General features: G+C 46.4%; 1 protein-coding gene across 1 annotated transcript in view; it reads right to left on the reverse strand.

Annotated features, from left to right (window-relative positions):
- Window positions 1–15,264: 15,264 nt before the first annotated feature.
- Window positions 15,265–25,691, reverse strand: part of UBE2D2 (ubiquitin conjugating enzyme E2 D2) — a 56,399-nt gene continuing 45,972 nt past the window's right edge. The window contains exons 3-7 of the mRNA XM_036088874.2: window positions 24,169–24,200; window positions 24,013–24,090; window positions 23,820–23,925; window positions 17,892–17,985; window positions 15,265–16,194 (exon numbers count right to left, since the gene is read on the reverse strand). Coding sequence (XP_035944767.1) covers window positions 16,149–16,194; window positions 17,892–17,985; window positions 23,820–23,925; window positions 24,013–24,090; window positions 24,169–24,200 — 356 coding nt within the window. The 3' untranslated portion in view covers window positions 15,265–16,148. The remainder of the gene's footprint in view (window positions 16,195–17,891; window positions 17,986–23,819; window positions 23,926–24,012; window positions 24,091–24,168; window positions 24,201–25,691) is intronic.

Consider the following 25,691-nt stretch of genomic DNA (forward strand, 5'->3'; position numbering starts at 1 on the left):
GGAGCCCTATCTCAGGGCAGGGTACAGGATAATCTTCAGTGGGGTCACACTGGATTGTGACCTCAACCAAAATCCCAGGGCAGGACTGGGGGTGCAGACATGGGCAGGGGAAGAAAGAGGCTTAACTGCTGAGACACAGGCTCAGGCCTTTGGGGTCTCAGCCCTCATGTAGTGACTATTGGCCCTTAGGTCCTGCCACCATGACCCTTGAAGGAACAAGAGAGGTGTGAAACTAAAAAGAAATTTCAGAAAAGCCAGGTCTATCTCTTAGGGGGCCAAGGCCCACTCATCCCTGAGAAGTCAGTTTGGTGACCCCAGCTGGGACCTAAGCTGTATAAATTCGAGAAGGGAGGGGGGCATTGTGGGGGGCGGGGGGAACTCCAGTCACAGAACAAAGTAACTCTGGGGTGAAGCTGATAGGGAGCAGAGACCAGGCCAACACACACACTCACACTCTGTATTTTCCCTTGTCACAGACTTGCAGACATGCTATGCACATGCCAGACAACCAGACATAGGCCCATTCTCTGCCAGGCACAGGGAACTCCGCCTGTGTATGGAGGGAAGAAAGGGAGTGGAGACAGTTTGGGGAACATCAGGCCTCTGAGAGTCGCCCTTGACTTCTCTAGGCACATTCATGGTTCAACTGTCTCTACTATGGGAGTGTGCCTGCGAGGTCCCTGAGGCCAAAGCTATGGCTCCATGCACCCTCCCCACCCCATCAGGAAGAGGGAGGGGCCAGAAGGTGACTGAATGGGGCCTTGTTGGAGGGGGGAAGGCGGAGAGTCCTAAACCTGGAGGCCCTACACGGAGCCCAAAGGAAGGGGTGCCCTTGGCATCCAGAAGCCAGCCTGGCCTGAAAATGCTTTACCCGAGAGCTGCGGGCTAGGGTGGGGTGGTATGGGGAAGCCCTGCTAGAGGAGGAGGGGTGGGGCTCACAGACCTGGCCCTGAGAGCAAAGCAGGGTCAGAAATGCCCCTTACACTGGGACTTTTGAAGACAGGACCTAGCCTCAGACCAGAGGACCCCACCCACCAACTTCTACTCTGCCTTCGCCTTCAGACTCGAGAATGGGGTGCTCAGGCAAGTGCCTGGGGGTGGGCCTGGGACGAACTCCTCTTTGAACTGGCGGGACTGGTTCTGTGTCTAGCCGCCTGGGCAGTCACGGGTTGCCTGCCGGGCCTGGGAGGAGGGAGGCCTCAGGAAGGGGCCCCTTGTAAATCGTTAACTCCCAGAGCCACAGCCACTGCTCTCCGGTCTCCTCAGTCGTGACTCTGGTTCTCAGAGCGCCTACCTGGGGCCAGAAGTCAGAGGTGAGAGGTCAGAACCAGAGGTCCCAGCACCTGGGGAAGTCCCTCCCCTGACTATCCGGAGGGAGGTGCGGGGGGTGTCAAGGAGGGTGTCCATGGGGAGGCCCTTCTCAAAGTTCAGAGCTGCTCCCTATTGTTTGCCCTCCAGCCTTCCTGCTGCAGCCCTGACCTTTGCCTCTTAGGGAGGAGAGGCAGGAGCTCTGGGTGGGCCTCCTGGGGCAGCCCCTGGGCAAGGCCCAGCCTCGCCAGACCCTTATTCTCCCCAGGGAGGTCATTATGCTAGTCCCACCAACTCCACCTCAAGGAGTGTCCCCAGGACTAGATAATGAATGGGCTGAGGAAGAGCTAGATACTGTTCAGAACTGGGATAGGACCCTCAGCACTGTTCCCATCCTGCTTCCTGGTGCTGGGGTCCCCCAAGGGAAATAAGAAAGGCTGCCTTTCTGGAGGCGCTGTGCTTGGTTATCCGTTTAGTAATCACATTCCCGTTTTGCAAGTAAGGAAACGGAGGCTGTAAGAGAGGACTTACCAAAGCTGAGGCAGCAGTACAGGAACAGGGCCAGGATTTGAACCAGCTCTGTGCTCTCAAGCTGAGCCCTTGAAGGGTTCTCTGCCTCCTCAAATTCCTAAGCTACAGGTGAAGAGACAACCTTAAGGCAGAATGGGCTGGACAATCCTCCCCAGTGAAACAATGGGGGGGGGGCGTGTATGTGTGTGATTTGGGCAGGAGACCGGCAGTGCCCCCCATCACCTCTGTGAGCCCCTCCTGCAGCTGCCTCTTAGGCCACATACCCCCCAGGTGCTACCACAGGGCAGACTTCGCTGTTTGTTATACACACAACCCCCCCCCCCCAAGAATTCTCCTGCCTTAGACAGGCTAATGAGGGAGGATTGATGGTGCTACCACCCCTTTCGCTAGGAGATGGAGACCAAAAAAAAAAAAAAAAAAACCAACTTTTAATCGAGATTGCAGATTCAGAAAAGATTCATAAGTGAAATGATTCCCCAAGGAAATATAAAAAGTTACTTACGGCACGGCTAAATTGGGCATGCTTCAATCAGGGGCTGTTGAGAAATCATTAAGATATACAAGACTTTTTTAGACATACGTGAGCTCCATTAGAGGGGACTGGGCCCTGAGCTAACGGCCTCCTGTGTCACTGCTCCCACTCAAACCCACGGCTGCGGAAGGAAGGGAAAGCTCGGAGAAAGCCTACCTGCCAGGCCCCAGGGGCCCAGAAACTCTAGCAAGGGAGAGTGGGGCAGAAAGGATTCTGGTTAGATAGAACTTTTCATTGTTTGAGGTAGCTTTCCCCCTTTCCAATGGCATTATGGGGTGTGGCAGGGCTAGAACTAACTACTTCTTTTGAAAAACTAAAAAGGGGACTTCCCCCTTCCTATCTCCTGACCCCTTTCCTATTCCCTGGGTCAGCCTGAGGAAGTAGACACCCTACTTGGACCAGAATGCCCTCTCAGACTTGTGTCTGAGGGCTCTCTGCCTTGAGGGAGGGGACAAGTCATTCTCTTTGGTCCCTCTCTCCAGGGAACACTGGGGGAGTAAACTGCCCTGGGAGTTTTCAAGGATAATCATTAGCTTTTGAGAGGACATTTTCCCCTCCCCATCGTATCCGCCTCCATTTCTCCAATGGAAGGCTTATCTGAAGGCTAACCCTCTTCTCTTACAGCCTGTGGGGATCATTGTGCCCCTTGCTTCCCTTGTCCTAGGACTTCCAGGGTGAGGCTAGGACCTCAGTGAAACATGGAGGGTCTCTGCTAAATACTGATCACCCTCCCCCTCTGTGCAGTCCCAGGGGGCCAGGACTCCTGGGGCCTGGGACAGGGTCAGGCTTTACTCATCTCCATGCTCTGTCAAGGGCCTGGGCCCCAACTGGTGATAAATGTTTTTTGAAGAGGAGGGAGGGCATCAGAATTTGGCTGGGCCGATGTGTCCCACGGGGTTGGGTGTGGAGAAGAAAGGAGACAGGCCACAGACTGGTCAGGACTGTTGCGGCAGTGCCTGGACCCCTTTCCTTAGGCCCATCTACCTGTGTAGTCCTGTCCTCCATCAAATCAAGAAAGGCAAGAAACCCGAGCTGGATGGTTGTGGCCACGCTGCCTTGTGGGTGACCCGAACCCGATCCTGGCCAGGCCGAGGCGCTATTTTAAACCCCAGCCCCAAGCTGCCACCTCAGCCCGCCTGGGTCATCTCTGGTTACAAAGGCACTGCCCCTCTCCCAGCCACTTCCTCCTCCCCACTCCGGGACCCCCTAGGCTGGTGTTGGGTTCAGTGTGCCTTGGGGAAGCCTTGCTCTCTGTGGGCCTTGGTATGTCAACTGGCACCAATGCCTCTCTCCATCCCCTCTGCCGTGCCCACTTAGGCACCCTCTTCTACCCACACAAGGACCCACTGACTTGTATTCTGAATGAAATTTTCCCCACAGGTAAGGGTTCTCTTCCCTGGGAATAAGGACACATGCCGGCCAGAGAACCCAAAATGTTGGACTCTTATTCTGCCGGGCCCAGAGCACACACTCCAGGATAGGGCAGATGCTATAGGAGGAAAGGAAGTAGGTTAGACATAAGTAGGGACTTCCCAGCAGTGAGACTGCGCCAGAGAACTTTCCCTCACCTCAAGGCCTGTCTGCCTGTCTGCCTGCCTGCTTGTGCAGGAAGAAGATGACTCCAGAGGGAGCCCCCTCCCCAGTTGTCTGGCTCTAGGGCCTGTGGGTTGGGAGACTCAGGCACCATTTAGCCAGCCCACAGAGCCTTCCTCCCTCCCTTTCCTGGAGGGGCCTGCTCAGCACTCAGGTGGACCAGCTGTCAGCTGGCTGGGCCCGCTGGACTTGTGTCCACAATCCTCCTACTCCAGGCAGTAGCCCCCACGGGCTCTGAGGCCTGCCAGCCCCACCCCCAGCCCAACACCAGCCTACAAGGAGGCAGCAGAGACATTGCCAGGACACCAAGGGAAGGGAAGGGAGGAGGCTGATCATCCAAACTGGCTCCCCCCATCTCAAACTGGCTGGACAGAAGGCTGCCCAGGCAGCCTGAGTACCCCCCATGACCGCACCCGCTCCCCCGCCCCCATGCTGTGTAGTCTCAGCAGTGAGGTGTTGGCATGAAGCCTGGCGCAGCTGAGCAGTGACGCCAACAGCCCTGCCATCTCAAGCGAGCATGGTTCCCTCCAACCTGGCAGTTAGGGCCATGGAGGGGGGTGGTGTCTCCCACCCTCCTGGGCCTGAGACAGCTGGGGACAAAGCCGTTTTGGAAACCTCCCCTTCCACTACTGCAGAGGATCTCTGGCATCCCCGTGGGTCTTGGCCACCCCTTCCAACCTAGGGGGCTGGTCCTGAGGTTAGACCAGTGGTTCTCAGCTGGGGCTGATTCTGCTTCCCAGGGGACATTGGACAATGTCTGGAGACATTTTTGGTTGTCACAACCACTGCTACTAGCATTTAATGGGTAGAGACCAGGGATGCTGCTAAACATCCTACAATGTATGGGACAAAGAATTAAATGGCCCAAAATGTCAATAGTGCTGAGGTTGAAAAAACCCTGGAAAGACCCTCCCCAACTAAACTGGGAGCCTGGTAGGAGGCAGGAGTCAGGAGTCATTCTACACACACACACACACACACACACACACACACACACACACACCTCTCTCTCTCTCTCTGAGGTCAAGGCTTATCACCTCCCCCCCCCCCCCCCCCCCCCCCGGAGAGAAGGTACTTCTGCCATTCTGGCTTTAAAAGCCCCTTGTGGCCTGAGGAATGGTGGTTAGCCTCCTGCCTGTCCACCTACATACCCACCATCCTCTGGGTTTGTTGCCCATGATAGGGGGCCTGGAAAAACTCTTCCCTTGCCCATGAAGGGGGACTCAGACACATCCCACCTACCAGGTAAGCTCCACAGGGCCCTCTCCCCAAGAGGATTCTGGGCCTATGACAAAGCATAGGGGCTGCCCTGCCCCTCCAAGCCTGTTCCCGGAGGCCTGGCCCAGTCTGGAGCTGGTTGGAAGCTCTGGCCTCCTCCTCATCTCCCCGCTCCCTCTCATTTCTATTTAGGAGGCAGCCATGGTGGCTCAGCTCCTATCTCTGGTTTCCTAGGGAGCTCTGCTGAAGCAGCCCAGCCTCCGTGGGTCCATCTGTCAGGGAGGCTGTTCCGCCCCATCGATTGCTGTTCCCAGGGGGCTGTGCTGTTTGAGGGACCCAATGTGGCGGCCAGATAGGAGGGAACCACACCAACAAGAGGGAGTGGGGGCAGCTTGGCAGCAGGCAGAGCTGAGGGGGGCTGACACTTCAGTAAGAAGGAACAAAGCTAGACAGGCATGAGAAATGCAGAGGGCCGGGGGCAGCAAGGCAGGAGGCTGGCTGGAATGACCTCTGAAGCCAGCTGGCACCCTCAGGACTCAGTTTTGCCTTTGGACACACTGAATTCCCACTTGCAAAGACAACAACAACAATAATAGCTGACTTTTATTGAGCAGGAACAGTGTGCCCAGCACTGGATTGGAGGCTTTGCACACCTTTGCTTTCGTATGAGGCTCACACCCGCCCAAAGCAGGTGCTGTTATGCTCTGACAGGAGAGGACGAGGCCCAGAGAGGTTGCAGCACTTGTCAACAGCCACACAGAGGACCTGGAGCTAGACTTGGAGGCGGGTCAGCCAGGCCCATGGCTGTGCCCCAGCCCCAGACAGACAGCCAGGCCTAGGGGGAGGAGGCGTGTCTGGCCAGGCTAGAGGCCCTGCCTGCCCTCCCCCTCCTGGCCCTCCCCGCGGAGCCGCCTCCTCCCCTGGGCTCTGTGACATCTGCCCTGCTTCCCGGCCCCAGACAGCTGCCCAGAGCCACGTCAGCACTTCCACCGGGGAGCCTGGAAACTGGCTCAGCCCCTGGGTGATGAGGGACTGTCGAGTCCCCAACAGGGTGGCTCTAAGAGAGGGTAACCCACTCAGCTGAGCAGCTGCTAGGTCCGTGTGACCTTGGGGAGGGTTTCTCTGAGCCTTACTTTCCCCTGCTTGGAAAAGCGGCTTTGGGAAAGGGTTCATAAGAATGTATAGTAACGTCCTGGGTGGACAGGGAGCAAGCATTACCCCACAGCCAGAGTTCTGGGGGCTCCTCAAAGAGTCTACGACCCCCAGTGTCCAAGCGGTCATTTGGTGGGTCTCTTGGGGGTGAGAGGGAGGGTGGGGAGGTGTCTGTGCCTGGGCAGCGCTGGCCGGCTGGCTGGGGCCAGAGATAACCGGCGCCTCCCGGAAAATCATTAGCATCTGTTTGGGCCCCGGCAAAGTTGGCCCGCCGGCGCCTCCGCCCCTCAGGAAACGGCCGTGCCCCCCCCCCCCCCCCGCCCCGCACCGACTGGGCCCCCCTCCTCCTTTTCCTCGGGCTCAGCTCAAACTCCTGCAGTGACACCATCCACCCACCCGGGGAGTGGGGGGCCTGGGTGCAGGGCCACAGGCTCGGCAGCTGGGGGGGTTGGGCCGCCCCGTCGGGGGCGTCCTGGCAAGGTGTGGGCGGTCCGGTCCGCGCTCCAGGCGATCCAGGCCGGCTCTTGGCGGCGCCCGCGCTGGCGGCAGCCCAGGGAGTGTGTGGAAATGACACCGCCAGGGCGGCGGAGATCCCCCCTCCTGACATTGGCTGGAAAGTGGAGCAGCTCGTCAGGGACAATCAATGGCGATCGATCGCCGAGCGGCGCTGGCGGACGGCGTGGGGGAGGGGCGGCGGGGCCGGCGGAGGTGGGGGCATCCGCACCGAGGTCAAACAACACACAGACCTGCTCAGGGGGACAGCGGCACAGAGGGGTCACACGGACACACAATCCGTACAGGCAACCACCACTAAGGGCCACTGCCACCACAAAGGAGGCACACTCACTACACGGGAGTTACACCACACAACAGTTTGTGCCACAAGTCTCAACACAACGGGGTCAAACAAATGGTTCCTTTGGACACGCACAATAGTGTCACAGATACATAACAACCACAGAGTCAGTCACACCATCGTACCACCAGTTCACCCTGCCACAACAGGCCCTCCCACCACCACAACCTATGACCCTACACTAGACACCCACAATATCACTAGGACACAAAATGAGTCATCCATTCCACTTGCTGGTCTCAAACCAGGCAACAGGAGGGAGTTACATATTCTGGCTGCACAACAAAGTCACACAACAAAGCAAAAAAGTCACACAGCCAAATTATATGTCTTCACCACCACCTCGAAGAACGCTGTCAAACTGGGTGTCATTCTATGCAACAACCCATCCTGGCAACAGAACGGGGTCGAGAGCCCGAGCACGTAACGAGGCCACACAGCACTACAAGTGGCACCTCGGCAAGTAAGACACAGACGCAGCTACGTCACACCCCCAAACGTGAGTATAATGGGGCACAGGCCAAACAGCATGAACTCACAGGGCTCGGACAGGACGAGCGGCACTACTGCCAGGTGAGCGCAAAGCACGGGGCCAGGCACGGCGTGAGCACTCGAAACAAAGAGGGTCCTAGGAGCATTAACAGTGACGAGTATGGCCTATCAATATAATGACTGTAACTATTTAATAGTATCTCACGCTCTCCAGATAGGTCCATTCCTCTCCAGGAACCTGATTCACCCCAGCAACCAAACTTGTTCTGCCATTACACACACCTGGGAAACACCACTCAAGTGTCACAAACACAACTAACACTGCTACACTCAGTCACAACAGGGGCCACACATTATCACTTCCCCTACTAGAGAGCCAGGCCTGCCACACGCTCTGGGGCTTTGGCAGGGAAACCACCCCCAATCTCTCACCAGGTGCAACTCAACTAGTATATAGCTACTGGCCCCATTTCCTGTCACTCTCACAAAGTTGTAGAACACAAAGAACCCCCCACCCAGCAGTGATCCACTCAGTTACACAGGGTCCCAGACCTCTTACATAAGCTCCTTGAGGTCCATCCCTAATCAATCCATTTCTCCATTCCTCCATTTCCCCATACAGAAACTGAGACATCAGTTCCAGAGCCCTCGGAAAAGCCCTCTCTACTCCAAATCCAAAGCAGGAAACAGGGCTGGCCACTGATCTCAGCAATTTCAACCCCCATTCCCAGCAGTGCATGTGTGTGGGAGCAGGGCCAAGATCTGTCATTCCTTCAACACACCCTTATAGGCCACTCCTGTGGTTCCAGTATAGGGCCAGCTGGGCTGTAGCCCTCACTTCCTCCAGTGAAAGCCTGGGCCCTCCCAGGGGCTTTCAAGAATCCCTTGCAGCCAGGGAGCTCCCCCTAAAGGTTCTACCCAGAAAGACTCCCAACATTCCCTCCCTAGTTTTGCCCAGCTGTGTGGCCTTGGCTAATTCCCTAACCTCTCTGTGCTAGGATCCCAAGTTCTGTCTGCAGACTCCAATAACCTCGTGACCCCCAAATCCCGTGTGTGTACAAGCACATATACATGCATATATCCTCTTGTGTGCGTGCGTGCGTGCGTGCACATACTCTTTAGGGAGAGAGTTGTAGGACTACTAGGTAGCCTCTGACCTAGGATGGGGGAAACTAGGGATCCTGGGCTGTGTGCAAATCTATAATCACCCCTCACCCTCATCCTTCAGGTAGGGCTGCGAAACACCTGGCAGAGATCTGGCCTCCTTCCACAGGACCTCCCACTCCCAGGTGGCTGGGGGCAACACCTCCCACCACCTCTCTAGGCTTTTATTCACCAGACGGGTAGTTGGACTCCCTTTTTGACCCCCAAGAGAAGTAGAGGGACAAACCCTGGGCAGGGACACACAGGCTGGCCAGGCATGTCTATCCAAGTCTACCCATTCTGTTTACTGGTACATTTTTACAGGCCTTGCTAAGTGGTGTGTGAGCTGTGGGCCCCAAAGAGGCCCGCACAGCCCACCCCAAGTCCCTGGGTGTCCCAGGAGCAGACCCTGCTCAAAGAGGGGAAAATGTCTGGCTTGTACAGAAATCCAGGAAAGATGTCCCATTGTCCATGCATACCCCTCCTTGAGAACCCATAAACACCCAAAACCCATAGCCTTCAACTTGGTAAGGCCATTTTCCACCAAGCATTGCCTAAGGGCCAGGTTGGAGGCCAACTGCTCATTTTCTAGATGAGAAAACCAAGCAAAGGAGAGAAAAACTAGTTGCCCAAGAATATACAACTGAAAAGTCATGGCCTGTGATTCAAACACAGATTTGACTCCTGTTTCTCAAAGGCTACACAGCTTAGGCTCACACCCATATGCATAAACACTAAGGAATGTCCCTGCTCACAATTCTCTCACAAGTTCATACACACATGGGCAGCCCCCTCCTGCACATATTCACATACACAAGCAGACCTACACTCTCCCACGCCTGGGGCCTGTCAGCCACATTCTCCATGGCTCCCTCCCTCCAACAGGGACAGGGGCAGGCAGGGAGTCCACATTCCCAGGTTTCCGCCCTGACCCTGAGCCCCCGCCTTCCCCACTCAGAGCACACATTCCTCCTGCTGCAGCCAGATAACCAGCCCCAGGGGGAGGCCTGGGGGAGAGCGAGGCATTCTGGGGGCCAGGCTGCTGGCCCTACTCTGGGTTGCCTAAGTTCAGCTCTATTGCCTGGGTCTGGCCTGGTAGGAAATCAGGAGCTTTCCTTGCAGGTAGCCCCCACCCCTCTGGCCAGTATAGACCCAAGGCTTCAGTCCTTATTCTGGGGACTTTCTTAGGCCCAGAACCTCACTCTCCAGAAAGGGACCCCAGGGGTCTCCCAATTCCTCCTTTGAATGCAAAATTCCTTACATAGTTAGGAACTAGAGCAGGACCTGGGGAGCCATCAAGACTCCTCTCTCTCCCCCACCCTTACAGTGGGTTTCTCAGTAGGTGAAAACCTGGGTTCCAGGCACCAACAACCCCTAGGCAGTTTCCCCCATCTGGGGATAGTGGTGGTTAATTCTCACAACTCTGCCTGGGGTGTAGCCACTTGGAGGTTCAGCAATTCTGGAAATATTTGCATATCCAGATGGCCAAGACTGGAATTTCAAAGAATTCCCCAAGAAGAGGCAGCTGGCTTCCGGGTAGTGGCCCTGGAGGCTCACAGCTGTTGGGATGGAAGACTGGGGAGTCTGGAGCCCCAAAAAACAAGAGAAATTAAAAAGGATAAAAAGGACAAGGTAAGACAAGACAGCCCTGTTTCTCCTGTGTCCAGGCCTCCATCCCTCAGGGTATGAAAAACTATGTCCTAGTTGCCCAGAGTAGGTGAGCAGGTAAATGAGACTGGGCTGCTTGGCCAGGGTGACAGGGACTGCCTGCCTCTGGGGAAAGGCAACAGTGGGCACCAGGCAGAGAGCTGCCAAAAAATATGAGATCTCCTTATTCATATGAAGTGATGGACAGGCCTTTGCCCCCATGCAACCTGTAGCCAGGTGGGCAAAGGGCAAAGGCCATGGCTTAGACCTTACTCATCTGTCCACAACCCAGGGATATGGCTACTATACCAATGGGAAGGATAGAGAGGAGCTGGTAGCTTGACACTTCTGGCAGGCCTTGGGCCCTGTTCCCTCACTGTGATTAAGGCTATGATGGAGCCTGACTGAGCTAGGCACTGGCCCATCCAGTTCTGCATAAACTGTGAACAAAGCCAAGCCCAAAGAGGCCTCCCCACCCCAACAAAAGCCCCTCTCAGGTTCTGTCCAAGCAGATTTACTGACCACCCGCCTCTCAGTTGTCACAGCCGTGGGTCACCGCTGCCCTCTGCTGGCCACTCAGGCACTAGCATCCACTCAGATACCAACTCACTCCTTACCCAAGCAAATGCATTTTAGTCACCTCCTCCATCTGTGGGCACAGAAATTTAAACCCATCCAACTGTCACCTAAAGTTAGAGGGTGGCAGGCGGGCAGGATAAGCAGGGACAGTGTGTCAGAGGAGAAATCACAAAGGAATCCTGCCCCCCACCTCCACAAAATTTATATCCTAAACTTCAAAAGAAGTGCCCTTTCTATCCAACTTAGAGGTTGAACCCACCCTCATGGAAAGAGTACCTGCCCCATAACCTGTTACAATGCACCAGAACCTCTCTTCACCCCTTCTCTTATGCCCTCTTCTTGTTTCCTCCAAAAGAGGACCAAGATGAGATGGCCTGGGGCCGTAATTCTAGAAAAGCTCCATTTATCTGGCAGGTCTGAGAAAGCCTTGGTTCCATCACAGGGGAACAGGTGACTGGAAATCCTGGATGCCCTCTTTAACCAGGCCAGGTTCCCGTAACTCTCAGTGCAACACCCTGCAAGCAGCCACACCTTTCAAAGATGGTAGCAGGTGCTGACTGGGGAAACTGCCCAGAAGGACCTAAACAGTATTGCTCCTTATTTAGCTGGGGGAAGCTCCAGACACCCCCGCAGTCCAGTAGATAGCCTAGCTTTTGCCAACTACCACAAGCATGGCACGTCTCTCTCACCCATGAGATGGTGCTGATTCTGAAGCTCAAATGTCAGATTGTATTTGGGAGCTATTTCTAGAAACCTCCAAGTAAGGGGGCCCAAGGAGCTTTGGAGCTTCCAAAGTTAACTTTACTTCCTATGGAAAATTTAAAAGCTGAGAAAGCACAATTTGGGGGAGCAGTTGATCCTATGGTCAGGAAAACTAAACCTTCCCTACTCACTCTCATTCACTAGAGGCCCTACAATTTAGGTCAGGGGAATACCTTTTAAGAGTCAAGATTTTTAAGTACTTAGGAAGACGTTCAAATAGGAGAACAAGTAGCTCAAAGCAAGGAGAGAGGTGCCTGAGAAAATGGTAGCTACTTCCCCTAATATCCTTAGAAGTCTGGAAAGGAGCAGAGCATATTCATCAAGGCTGGCGCTGCTCTTCCTGGACAGCAGTCACTGGCAGCTTACTCTGGGCACTCAGGATCCCCAGCCCTGGAAAAGGCCGTTCTACGAATAGCAACTTACACAGGAGGTTAAAAACAAATAAATCCCACTCAATTAAAAACTATTAAGCGGCTCTCTTGGTGCTAAGATATTCATACAGTTTTACATGTGTTAAGAGGCAGATTATACTCTGCCTCTAATCAGGTGCCGCTCTCCACAAATAATTCAAAGATGAGAAGTGACCATTTGTCACAAAAATTGTCTAACTCTGACTCAACCAGCCCAGGAGCAGTCACTGAGAAAGGCCAAAGCTGGTTGGTGATCATGTTATACATTGAGCCACTAAGGCCCAAGGCTTTAAGGGTTTCGAGAGTCCAACCTTTGAGTTTTCCACTCATATCAACTAAGGGAAAATATGGCAAAAATGAATATTAAACATGACAAAGTGATCCCACAGCCAGTCCCAGGAACTGGCCCATCCCAGGAATTGGCCTGGAAATATTCAGAGGAGCCTGAATACCAACTATGTAGCAGCTTGGGCTTTTAAGGCTTTTAAGGCAGGTTTTTATGGGGCACAGAGAACTCACAGCCACATTCATCTAAGTGTGTGCACAACATAAGATAAAATTAAATAGGAAAAAGGCTCCAGAAGCACCCCAAAGGAAATTTATTTTCTCTTCTTGGACATATAAGAACATATACTTGGGAAGTTTGCTACCTTCAGTTATTTTCTATTAAAAATCTACTTTCTTGGGGCACCTGGGTGGCTCAGTCGTTAGGTGTCTGCCTTCGGCTCAGGTCATGATCCCAGGGTCCTCGGATCAAGCCCCGCATCGGGCTCCCTGCTCCTCGGGAAGCCTGTTTCTCCCACTCTCCCTGTGTTCCCTCTCTCGCTGTGTCTCTGTCTAATAAATAAAATCTTAAAAAAAAAAAAAATCTTTCTCTTGTATAACCGCACACCCATCAAAATAGCCCATCACTTGAAATAAAGTGTTTCACAAAGAGAATTAAAAGGAGATGGGTCCTTAACACTAGTGACAATTTTCTGCAGGGTAATAAAGATGCTTATTCCTGAGTAGGAAGGAAGGAAAGATATGGTCATGATTCAGAAGACCCAGGAACTAAAGTTCTTCTATTAAAGCTATTCGGTGTTAGGAGGGATCATACAGCAGACTGAGACAAAAGCCAGTTTCACCTTAATTGCAGACAAGGGACGGTTTAAAGGCATTCCAACTGTAATTTGGAAATAACTCATTTCTCTACCTAAGGCTCAAAATAACCTGTTGAGGCAAAGAGGAATGACTCAAAAAGTGGAATATTGTAGACAATGGAAGTGGGAAAGGAATGCCTCCATTGCTAGGTCAGGGCAGAGGACACGGTCCCTTCACTCTGACCACTATCATATCCTTCTCTCTACATACCTCCCTGCCATTCCCTAACCTAAGAACCCTCCTTCCAAGTCTATGTATTATCCAAAGTGTAAAAACCACCAGGACAATGCTAACCTTTAACCACTAGCCAACAGAGCATGCAAGTATCTGAAATCATGTAACCAAAAGGGACTGCTCCAGCTCTAACTTGTCTCAACACTCCATGTTAAGAATTAAGAGGCAAAGCAATATATTCCAATATTGATACCTGGTAACCACTGCCTCACCAAGATTATCAAGGTTACTGCAAATAAGCTTTCACATGTGATAAAGCCAGAAACATTCCCGTAAAAAAGCAATGTGATCCCAGATGAGAACCATCCCGGATTAACACACTTTTCTTCATGAGTGGGAAATGTGGCCTCCCTCACTGAGCCTTTGTTCTGGCCAAGGCATATGCATGCAGACTGGAACAAATATGCTCTATATCCAAATACGCAAAACCAAACTGCATTCAAGAGCCTGATAGTGTTTGTGACCATTCAAACCCTTTCATTTGGCACCTATACCCCACTATGACGGCTTTTATTTAGCACTTAAAAATACTTAAGAGCACTCCTGTGAAAGTATCTACATTATGATCTAATCATTGGTAATGTGCTAGCTACACTCTCTAAGATGACAAAGAGCGGGCTTTCAGGATCTGTGCAACTGACCTCAGTTACCAGTCTAGTTAATAGCAAGTCCAAAACTGATGAATTCCCATCTGCCCATGATACTGACAATACAGGGTAATTCTAGGTTAGAGCTCAATTCTAACTCCTTTCCCCACACCTGTTAACAGTCAAACCTTCTCTGCAAGGTCAAGAATGCTAGAAATGCTAGTAAGTAGCCATCAGCGAAGCAGCAGTTAGAGGTTTCAGGTTATAGCACTCCTTAGTTCCGAGATGGAGGGACAGTGACACTGAGAGATAAGACAAGTTAAACAAGTTTAAAACCAAAAGCAGTGGACATTTATTCCTCAATTTTTGTGCAAGAGTGTAAAGATGCATTTGAAAGAACCTGATGGCTAGAGAGCATCAGCCATGGCCTTCAGGCTGGCCTGGTTTACAATTAGATTAGGAGAAGGAGGGAAAAAAAGGTAACTTGCCTAGTTCACATGAACGATGTTTCTGGCAAACACAGTTGTTTACAAGTTTCAAACTACAATTTACTAGAGTCAAGGGAAGACTTCAAAAGCCACATACAGTACAATTTAAAATAGGATGAATATCCTGCAATGTCAGTGCAAAGTAATTATGTAGACTCTCCAATACAAGACTGTGCTCATGTTTCCCAGGTTTGGTCAATGTTGCTCTTTTACAATCACAATCACAGAAGCTTAACTTACCAAATAGCAATGCCTTTGTTTTATGTCCTATGTACCAAGGGAATGTCACAAGGTTTTGGTGAAATGCAGCTTAGTTTCATTAATAAAGCAGATTTCTTATTTAGTTTAACAGTCATGTTCCTGGAATACTGCACATGTAAGTTTCATGGAAATGCTTTTAAGCTTATGCCCTTATCTTGTTCAGTAAAATTACTTTCAAGATATCCTTTTGACTATGTAAACTGGAATTGTTTCATGATTTTGAAATGCAACCAGTATAAATGAAAACATTTTAGGTACTGGGGGGAAAACCCACCACTAATCTCTGCTAGACAAAGTTCTTAAAATCAAAAAGCCTATTCACACAAAATTATATGTAATGACTGTAGTAATCAGTTTATTACACAGATTAATCATTCTTGAACGTACAAGCTCCAGAGGAGCAATTGGGTCTTTAAATATACACAAGTATTTCCATCAAATGAATTTTCACCCTTACATCCAGATAGACCTAAGCAGTTAAAAACATAAGAAAAATAAGAGCTATTAGCTATGTATTAACTGAGAAACCACATACAAACCAAAGAATGTGGAAGAGAAAAAGGGGCTGAAAGGACAAAGGTTGAAGGGTGGGGAGATGCAAAAGATGTGGGACCAAAGCCCATCACACTTTATGTACTAATAGCTCCAATCCATTTAAATGTTGACCAGTTAAACTTAGACCTTAAAATACAGGATGTGGGTAGAGTTTAATCTGGTTGGTCATAACTTTCACCTAAGACGTAGGTCCTTCGGAAAAAAAATGAATACAGAAACAGCTTCGTGTTCTTCACCTTGCTTTTCATAACTGTTCTGAGTTTAAAAGGATTCCACTTAAAAACAATCTCCTACAGGTCAGTGGAGCTTTTCTTCCCCATCCAAGCACACACCATACCCACCACCCCTCACCTTGCCGTTATCCAAATTTAAGTCAATAAGGAAAACTTTTAGTCTCACACCTAGGTTACGCCTGGAGAACTGGCTTGTCACACACACACTTCTCTGCTAGGAGGCAATGTTGGTACAGAAGTACAGTATTTCTAGTTTGTTGTTCCAAGTATGTACAACACGCAGCACTGCTGTATCAGGTAAACATGTGCACAGGGGAAGATGAGGCGTGGGCTCATAGAAAGCAGTCAAATGGAAATCAAAAGGACTTTCTCTTTCAGAGTTCCCCTATCTTTATTTGTAGAGGTTATCCAATAATTTCTTTAATTACATCGCATACTTCTGAGTCCATTCCCGAGCTATTCTGTTGTACCTGTACACACAAAGAGAAGCTTGGCTTAACACAGGTGAGGAGTCAGTCAGAAAGCAACAGATTTCATTCATTATCCCATCTGAAACTTGAGGGGAATAACTAGTACTATTCAAGCAAAGCCTTCTTATTTATTTATTTGAGTGAGAGAAAAAGAGAGACCGAGAGTGCGAGAGTGTGTGGGGGAAAGCAGAGGAAGAGGGACAAGTAGACTCTGTGCTGAGGGCAGAGTCAGACGCGGGGCTTGATCCCACGACCCTGAGATCATGACCTGAGCCGAAATCAAGAGTGGGACGCTTAACTGACTAAGCCACCCAGGTGCCCCTCTTTCTAAATTTCTAATAAGCAAATGACTTGGGAAATGCCTTTTGGAAGGCATTCATGCTCACCTAGATATTGGACAAAATGGTTCTCTCATCAAAAAATTTGTGTGGGGCATCTGGCTGGCTCAGTTGGCAGAGCATGCGACTCTTAATCTCAGGGTTGTGAGTTCAAGCCCCATGTTGGGTGTAGAGATTACTTTAAAAAATTTTTTTAAGGGGCGCCTGGGTGGATCAGTCAGTTAAGTGTCTGACTTCAGTTCAGGTCATGATCCTGGAGTCCCATGATCTAGCCCCGCATCATGCTTACCGCTCAGTGGGGAGTCTGCTTCTCCCCCTGCCTCTCACCCCGCTCCTGCTCTCTCTCTAATAAATAAAATCTTTAAAAAAATAAAATAAAATAAATTTTTAAATCTTAGAAAAATTTTTTTGTGAATGTATACACAAATAGAAAAAAGTATGATCTAATTTTATTCTGAATGCAGCCAGAAATACAGGACTATAGATACTATTCAGAGCTAAACACAGACAAAACTAAACTAAGAACCAATTGCTGTTCCAATCCCCCACTCTTGGTGTAGCTCCATTTAAAAATATACTATCTAGGGGTGCCTGGCTGGCTCAGTCAGAAGAGCATGTAACTCTTGATCTCGAGGTTGTGAGTTCAAGCCCTACGCTGGGTATAGCAATTACTTAAATAAAAACTTAAAAAAAGTAAAAATAATAAAAAATAAAAACATACCATCTATAAGCCTCTCTAATCCAACAGAATTCAAGTAATTCTTAATCCTTTATATTTTAACTTTAGAAAATTATCCACTCTCTCCCACCTATTTTCTCCTATAGTCTTAACGAATAATACACAAAATTAAAAAATTAGAACACTTTCAGTTACTATCTTTTTCGATATCCTGACCACTCTTCAATAATTCATAGTACAATTCTAAAATATGTAAATTCTACCTTAAGTTTTGTTTTTAAAGGAAATTTGGGGCTTTCATGTCTTGTTGCATTCACTCCCTTTCTTCTTAGATTATGCCAAATGGCAGAAAATCAATTCCCATTAATTTACAAATACCTACACCAAAGACAGATGGGCTCTTGATGCAAAATGCTTTAATGTCAAAAGCCAAGCAAAAGACATAAGGCTCTTAAAAAATACACTATAGAGTTTTTTCGACAGTGGGAGTCATTTGAAAAAATTAGAAATAAGATCAGCATCCTCAACTTATAATGATATCCGATGCAAACACTCTTTCTGTCCCCAGGTGAGTATACCAGAACTTCATTTTAAGTATCTGACCCATACTCAGCCCTGAGTTAAGATCTGAGACACAAACCTCTGCATCCCACCATAGGTACTTTTCTAGTCGTACTTACTTTTCTCTATCTGTTTTGTAGATCCGAGCAATCTCAGGCACTAAAGGATCATCTGGATTGGGATCACACAACAGAGAACAGATGGACAAGAGTACTGTAATGGGGAAAAAAAAAACGTATAAATTAGTAGAGGATAAAAGCAAAAGGTTGAAAGAAACATGAGATGCCAACACATGAGAAAATTCTAAGAACCTATTCATATTGTAGTGCCTAGTAGATTTGTGAGCTCTACCTAACTTGATAGTTACAATAATCAACAAAAACTCATGTAAGATTTATCTATATGTATCTGTATCTATATATATCTCTATATAAAGTAAGTTGTGTTTTTTTTTTTTTTTCATGTAAGATTTCTCTTGAACCCCTAAGGATGCTGGCCCAGGCTGATGAAGTGATTTGCACAATGTTCCTGGTTAGTGAGTAATTAGAGTGGACTTAGGATTCAGGTCTTTCAAATCCTAGACCAACAATACTTTTCACAGGCAGTAAAATTCAATTTTTAGAAGCCCATGTACAAAGATAAATGGTTCTCAAATTTCCAAAGACAACCACACTACTGAATGCTCTTAGAACTGACAACCATGAAATCCAACAATCACTGTTTTCTCAATGACAAGTATTACATTCAGATGCAATAGATTTATTTCATTTTTAGTTGAAAACAATTTAGTCTAAGAACATGAAGGCCAGTATTTGCCCCCAAATGGGGCTGGCCACACTTATTACACAGGATACAACATACCAAGGTCTCAAATTCTTTTCAGTGACACTTTAGAATCTCAACGAAGCCATTTCCTCAGTGACAAGCTCGAACATAGCAGACAAATCTCAACAGTACAACTGCCTCTGTTCAAATTTGTTATCAACTTATATATTCCTTATTGAATGCAAACAGGAGGCCAAGGCCACTAATTACATTAAATCCAGGAGCCTCTGACATACTGAAATAAATTCCAATTCTTCTATTCTGATGCAATACAACTTAGCTGTCTTATTTCTCTCTAATATTCTGCAGCAGGAGACAATGATTCTGAGCGCACTTTATTCCCAAAACATCAAATTCACCAGGAAAATAATTTATTCATTTTCCTACCAAACCTATTCTATAGAGATCAAGGGCTTCTGAGAGGTGAAGAAAAAGTTCACATGCCCTTAATCATTCAGTTTGTTAACAAAAAAGCTATTTCCTTGCCTTAAGAGTATAAGGAAAATAAAAAACATCAGGAAAGATGTTTTCTGACTCTTCATTCCTGTTGCCCACAATTCTGGCAGATGGCATTCCCAAAACATCTTCTCTTCCCATTGTCAGGTGTATCACCTATGCCCTCTTCAAGCACAGAACATTCTAACAGCAATAAGGAAAGATTTCATGTATTTCCTGGAAATGACAACAGGAAGTTACAGATTTTTGAATGTTCATGGAATTATTGATTATAGAAAGAAGAAACTTGTCCAGCCCATCAAATTGGCAAGAGTTCAACTGAATCTTCACCTAAAATCAGACATGCTACTAAATTAGTATTTGTTACAAATTCCCTTATTTACTATTCCAATTATTCCAATAAGGCAATCTTAAAAAAAAAAATTTTTTTTTTAAAGATTTTTTTTATTTTTTAACAGAGTGAGAGACAGCGAGAGAGGGAACACAAGCAGGGAGAGTGGGAGAGGGAGAAGCAGGCCTCCCGCCAAGCAGGGAGCCTGATGTGGGACTCGATCCCAGGACCCTGGGATCATGACCTGAGCCGAAGGCAGAAGCTTAACAACTGAGCCACCCAGGCGCCCCCAAAAAATTTTTTTTGAAGAGATAACTTTTCTAACTTTCTTTCCAGGAAAGAAAGGTGGGGTGGTGGTTATCTGGATATGGTAAAAGGATTCTTACTGTACTACTCAGGGACCTTTAATTCATAAAAAAATGATTTTGTTTTATAAAGTACTATATTTCTGTATAAAGAGAATTACTCCTATTTCTATAACCTGCAGAGACTCTCCACTGAAGTGACTAAATTTTTACCTACATATACATTTTTCATCAGTATACACTCATTTTCATTAGTGTCATAACCCATTGTCACTTACAATTCTAAAAACATATAATCAAGTGGCTTTATGGCACACTTAACTGCTTCTTTTAAGCTTTCTGTATATTTAGATCCCTAACATATATACTCAAAGTGGAAAGAATTTTAGGTCAAAGCTACTGCCCTCAAAAAAGGAGTAATTATCATCACATACAGGATTCAGGCCTTTCACAGACTGGCTTGCCCACACATTCAATTTACAAAAGGGAGTCATTAAAACATTAAACTTAGGTACATTGATATAATCAAATTCAACAAAATGGAACTGCAATTATTTTTAAAGATAGCTATCCAGATAGAACATAAGTCAAATAAACTAAGAGCCCTTATGATTTAGAGTAACTGAAAAATCAACACTAGGCACACAAGGGGGAAGGAAAAAATGTTCGGTAACAATTCCAGTTACTAGAACTTCTCACTCACACACACACACACACGCACACACAATTCTACCTCTCTTGGTCCCTTACTAGATTTCTATCTTTACTGCTACTTGCTGAAGGAAGAATAACCACGCCAGTAAATCGTAAGAACAAGATTTTCACAAGCAGCCCTTGAATTGTAAGGGGGCCTACATAAGAAAAGGACCCACTTATCTGGAAAACTATTTCAGACACAGTTTTTTTTTAAAAAGATTTTATTTTTTGTTTTTTTTAAAGATTTTATTTATTTATTTGAGAGACAGAGAGCATGAGAGGGGGGAGGGTCAGAGGGAAAAGCAGACTCCCTGCTGAGCAGGGAGCCCGATGTGGGGCTCAATGTGGGGCTCGATCCCGGGTCTCCACGATCATGACCTGAGCTGAAGGCAGTCACTTAACCAGCTGAGCCACCCAGGCACCCTAAAGGTTTTATTTTTTAACAATCTCTACACCCAACGTGGGGCTCCAACTCACAACCTCGTGGGGCTCCAACTCACAACCTCAAGATTATGAGTTGCATGCTCTACCGACTGAGCCAGTCAGGGGCCCCTCAGCCACGACTTTTAAAAATGTGTTCTTCTAGTTTTTTGTTTATATTTTTGGCTAGGATCCCATAAATTTTAATTTAATGCCCCCAGAATATTTTGTTTCCTTTAAAAAATTTGCCAAAGCATACAAGTCTTATCACATTTATAACATCAAAGTTAACATGATAAATATCCAACACTTTTTACAACAGTGCCTTTACCCTAGTTATTTCAGTGTTTACAAGAAACCAATTAACTGTGCATTTTGTTTTTTTAGAACTTTACAATAATGATGAATTAGTTAGAATCATCGTCCCTATTTTACAGATGAGCAAAGTGAGGAACAGAGAAGCTGTTTTGTCTCAAGTCTCATCCGATAAGAGATAGAGCTGAGATGCAAATACAGGCAGTTGCATCCAGAATCTATGTTCTTTTTTTTTTAATATAGATTTTATTTATTTATTTGAGAGAGAGAACAGAGGGAGAGTGAGAAGGAGAAGCAGACTCCCCACCAAGCAGAGAGCCCGATGCAGGGCTCAATCCCAGGACCCTGAGACCATGACCTGAGCTGAAGGCAGACGCTTAACTGACTGAGCCACCCAGGCGCCCCCAGAATCTATGTTCTTTACCAGGGAACTATGTTGCCTCTTGTCTAAAGCTATACATTAAAGAAAAGATAAAATATAACTTAGGATAAAAAAGAATTTTCATACAGCAAATTTTTTCTTTCTAGCTACCCAAATTATTTCTTTCTAGCTACTTAACACACTTTTCTATATAACTCAATCTACAATGTATACAAATTTAGCTCTTTTCTGCCTTTTTTAAAAAAGATTTTATTTATTTGAGAGAGAGAATGAGATAGAGAGCATGAGAGGGGGGAGGGTCAGAGGGAGAAGCAGACTCCCTGCTGAGCAGGGAGCCCGATGCGGGACTCGATCCCGGGACTCCAGGATCATGACCTGAGCCGAAGGCAATCGCTTAACCAACTGAGCCACCCAGGTGCCCCTTTTCTGCTTTTTTCAAACATAGTATTTTTCACAACATTTGTAATGATCAATACTCTTTTAAATGTGTGTCCTAGAATTGATTTATTTCTTCCTCTACTGTTGGACCTATAACTTCTAATTTTCAGAAATAACACTGTCACAAATGTATTTCCACACAAAACTTTTTTTTTTTTTAAAGATTTTATTTGTTTGAAAGAGAGAGAGCACAAGCAGGTAGGAGGGGGAGAGGGAGAAGCAGACTCCCCACTGATCAGGGAACCCGATGCGGGCAAGACACAAAACTTTTTTTTTTAGCACTTGAGGCCGTCTTCTTAGTACAAATGAACGAAACTAGAATTACTGAATCAAAGGGAAGTAATGATTAAATCTCTTATCTTGAAATACATACTGACAGACTGGGCTATACAAATCTATACTTCTGTCTGTAGTATGTAAGCACCCATTTCAATGTACTTCACCAGCATTTGCTTTTCTTTTTACAAGATCTTTGTTATTTAAAAAGGTGAAAAATGGGAATTTTTTAAAAAGAAATTTTTTTTTTTAAAGATTTTATTTATTTATTTGACAGAGAGACACACAGTGAGAGAGGGAACACAAGCAGGGGGAGTGGGAGAGGGAGAAGCAGGCTTCCTGCTGAGCAGGGAGCCCAATGCGGGGCTCAATCCCAGGACCCTGGGATCATGACCTGAGCCGAAGACAGAAGCAAAACGACTGAGCCACCCAGGTGCCCCAAAAAAGAAAATTTTCATTTCTTTGATTATTTAGCTCCTTTCTGTCCATTCATCTGTTGGGATCTTTTTCTCTTACTGATTTTTATATATGTTCTTCCTATTTTAAACATATTAGCCCATTTATCTCATTTGCAGCCTACTTCTTACATTTGTATTTTGACAATTTTTATCTCACTTGTGATTTCATTTGGATATAATGTTGAGGGGCTGTACAATTTCAAATCAGCATATAAGAAAATGTTTGTTAACCACTCAGTTCATGGACATAAAAAAATCCCCAACCTACTCAAGTAATTAGGTTTTATTTAGAACTATTGGATATTTTCATCACAAAATTAGTAACTAATTTTTAATACACATTTTCAAACACACAAGACTATATACCACAAAGATTAAGAGGATCAAATAAAATTTTTTTTATTAAACTGGTCATCTTAGAGAATGAATCTGTTTCTGACAGAAACCTCAAGACAAGAGCTGGTAAAACCTTACAGAGTTTGAATATGAATTTACCTATACCTTGTTCTTCAAGAACCTAAAGTCTATATCTATACCACAAGTATTCCTCTAAAAGGGCTATTATTTCCTCTTATGGAACAGTATCTATCCTTATCATTTACGGATCTCAAGGTTGGAAGAGGCATTAATTTTTTCTACTTTAACTTTGCTCTAGAAGAAATTCATACCAAGTGGCCATTTTCCAACCTATGCCTGAACAGCGTAACGGACAGAGCTGTCAAGACACCAGAATACCTATGCCTGAAAATCCAACTCCCTCCAGTGGTCTCTAGGTCTACTCAAAAAAAGTAACAGGGACCACTACCTCCTCTTAAAAGGAATATGAATAATCATTTCAAAAAATAAGTAACCTTTAAAAGACAAAAAACAGGGACGCCTGGATGACTCAGTTGGTTGAGTGTCCGACTGCTAATTTCAGCTCGGGTCATGATCTTAGGGTCGTGAGATCAAGCCTGGCGTAGGACTCCATGCTCATCGCAGAATCTACTTGAGATTCTCTCTCTCTCTCTCTCTCTGCCCCTCCCCCTGATCGTGCACACACTCTCTCTCTAATAAATAAATAAATCTTTAAAAACAAGTAAGTGAAAAATAAAAGACAAAAAACACTACTGCTTTATCTTAATATCAGATACCCATTCCATTACCTTTTGAAATAGTTAGTGCTGGAGACCACTGTGACCGGAGAATATCAAGACAAATGCTGCCATTACTGTTAATATTTGGATGATAAATTCTTGTTGTAAATGCAACCTATAGAAAAAAGGAAAACTTTTTGTAAAATGGTTTATTAATATCATAGAATGTACATTAAGAAAACAAGTGCCATATCCCAATTACCTTAGGTGGCTTGAAGGGGTAATCTGTTGGGAAATGAATTGTCAAGAAAAATACTCCACCCTGATAGGGACTGTCATTCTGTTGACAACAAGAAAAGTGGGATTAAAATGAGTGAATTATATAAGCATTTATTCTAAAATCAATCTGAATACTTACTGGCCCCATTATTGTAGCTTGCCAATGGAACACTGAAAAAGAACAAAAAATCACCATGAAGCAATATCTCCAATGTACCTACACCATAATGACATATTCCCTGTCTAACCCAGTTCATTTATTTTTTTTTAAAGATTTTTTTTTTAAATTTTTTATTTATTTATTTGAGAGAGAGAATGAGAGACAGAGAGCATGAGAGGGAGGAGGGTCAGAGGGAGAAGCAGACTCCCCGCCGAGCAGGGAGCCCGATGCGGGACTCGATCCCGGGACTCCAGGATCATGACCTGAGCCGAAGGCAGTCGCTTAACCAACTGAGCCACCCAGGCGCCCTAACCCAGTTCATTTATAAGCAATATGATAAGTCCTGGGCAAGATGAGGAATATAAATCAAGTTTGAGTCTGAAGAGAGAAAAGAAAATGACTAGTATAGTCTAGAACACTGATAAGGTACTCAATGAGAAAGTATTTTGGCTAGAACATCATGAAAATTTGTTATCAGGGAGACAAAATTCTTGACAAGGCCCAAGGTTTCACTTTTAAACAGCATTTCTTACCTATAAGGGTAAAAAAGAACCAAAAGATTCAACTCTTTAACTTGTTATGTCATTTCCCCAACACATTAGTATATAATATACTCCTTTAATAATACTGGTATAGAGGAGGACTGTAAAGTCAAAGTAGATAATATTCAAATCAGGACTCGTTTTTACAGCAAGAAAAAATTTCTAAGGGCGCCTGGGTGGCTCAGTCGTTAAGCGTCTGCCTTCGGCTCAGGTCATGATCCCAGGGTCCTGGAATCGAGTCCCACATCAGGCTCCCTGCTCGGCAGGAAGCCTGCTTCTCCCTCTCCCACTCCCCTTGCTTGTGTTCCTGCTCTCGCTATCTCTCACTCTGTCAAATAAATAAAATCTTTAAAAAAAAAAAAAAATTTTCTGAGAGCACTCATGTATTGGTCTTTAGAATTACTAGTCCCTCACGAATAGATGAAAGATCAATAATTATGTCTCTTTTTAAAATGATCTAGAATCTACAACATCAACAAAGCAGAGAAAGACAAACTAAACTAAAACCACATTAAGATGGAATTTAATTAACAAAAGCATCTGAAGACCTACCATTAAAATCTTAATTGAGTATTCTGCTACACAGGTCAATTATAAGAATACCTACTGGAATCACTGACTTAGGTCTCTCTCTGGAGCTCTCCTACACTCCTAGATCTCCTTGTGGAAGTATAAAAGAGAAGGGAAGAAGGTAGTGGGAGAATATCTAATCCTGACTCAAATTCTATGGTTTGGTAAATAGTTCCAAGAATCACTACAGATTATGGGGTGCCTGGGTGGCTCAGTCAGTTAAGCATCTGCCTTCAGCTCAGGTTACTATCTCAGGGTCCTGGGATCAAGCCCCACATCGTGCTCTCTGCTTCTTCCTCTCCCTCTGCTGCTCTCCTTGTTCATGATTTCCTGCTTGTACTCCCTCGCTCGTGCTCTCAAATAAAATCTTTTAAATTAAAAAAAAAATCA

This window comes from Halichoerus grypus, chromosome 2, assembly GCF_964656455.1.
Source record: "Halichoerus grypus chromosome 2, mHalGry1.hap1.1, whole genome shotgun sequence".
Classification (NCBI taxonomy): Eukaryota; Metazoa; Chordata; class Mammalia; order Carnivora; family Phocidae; genus Halichoerus; species Halichoerus grypus.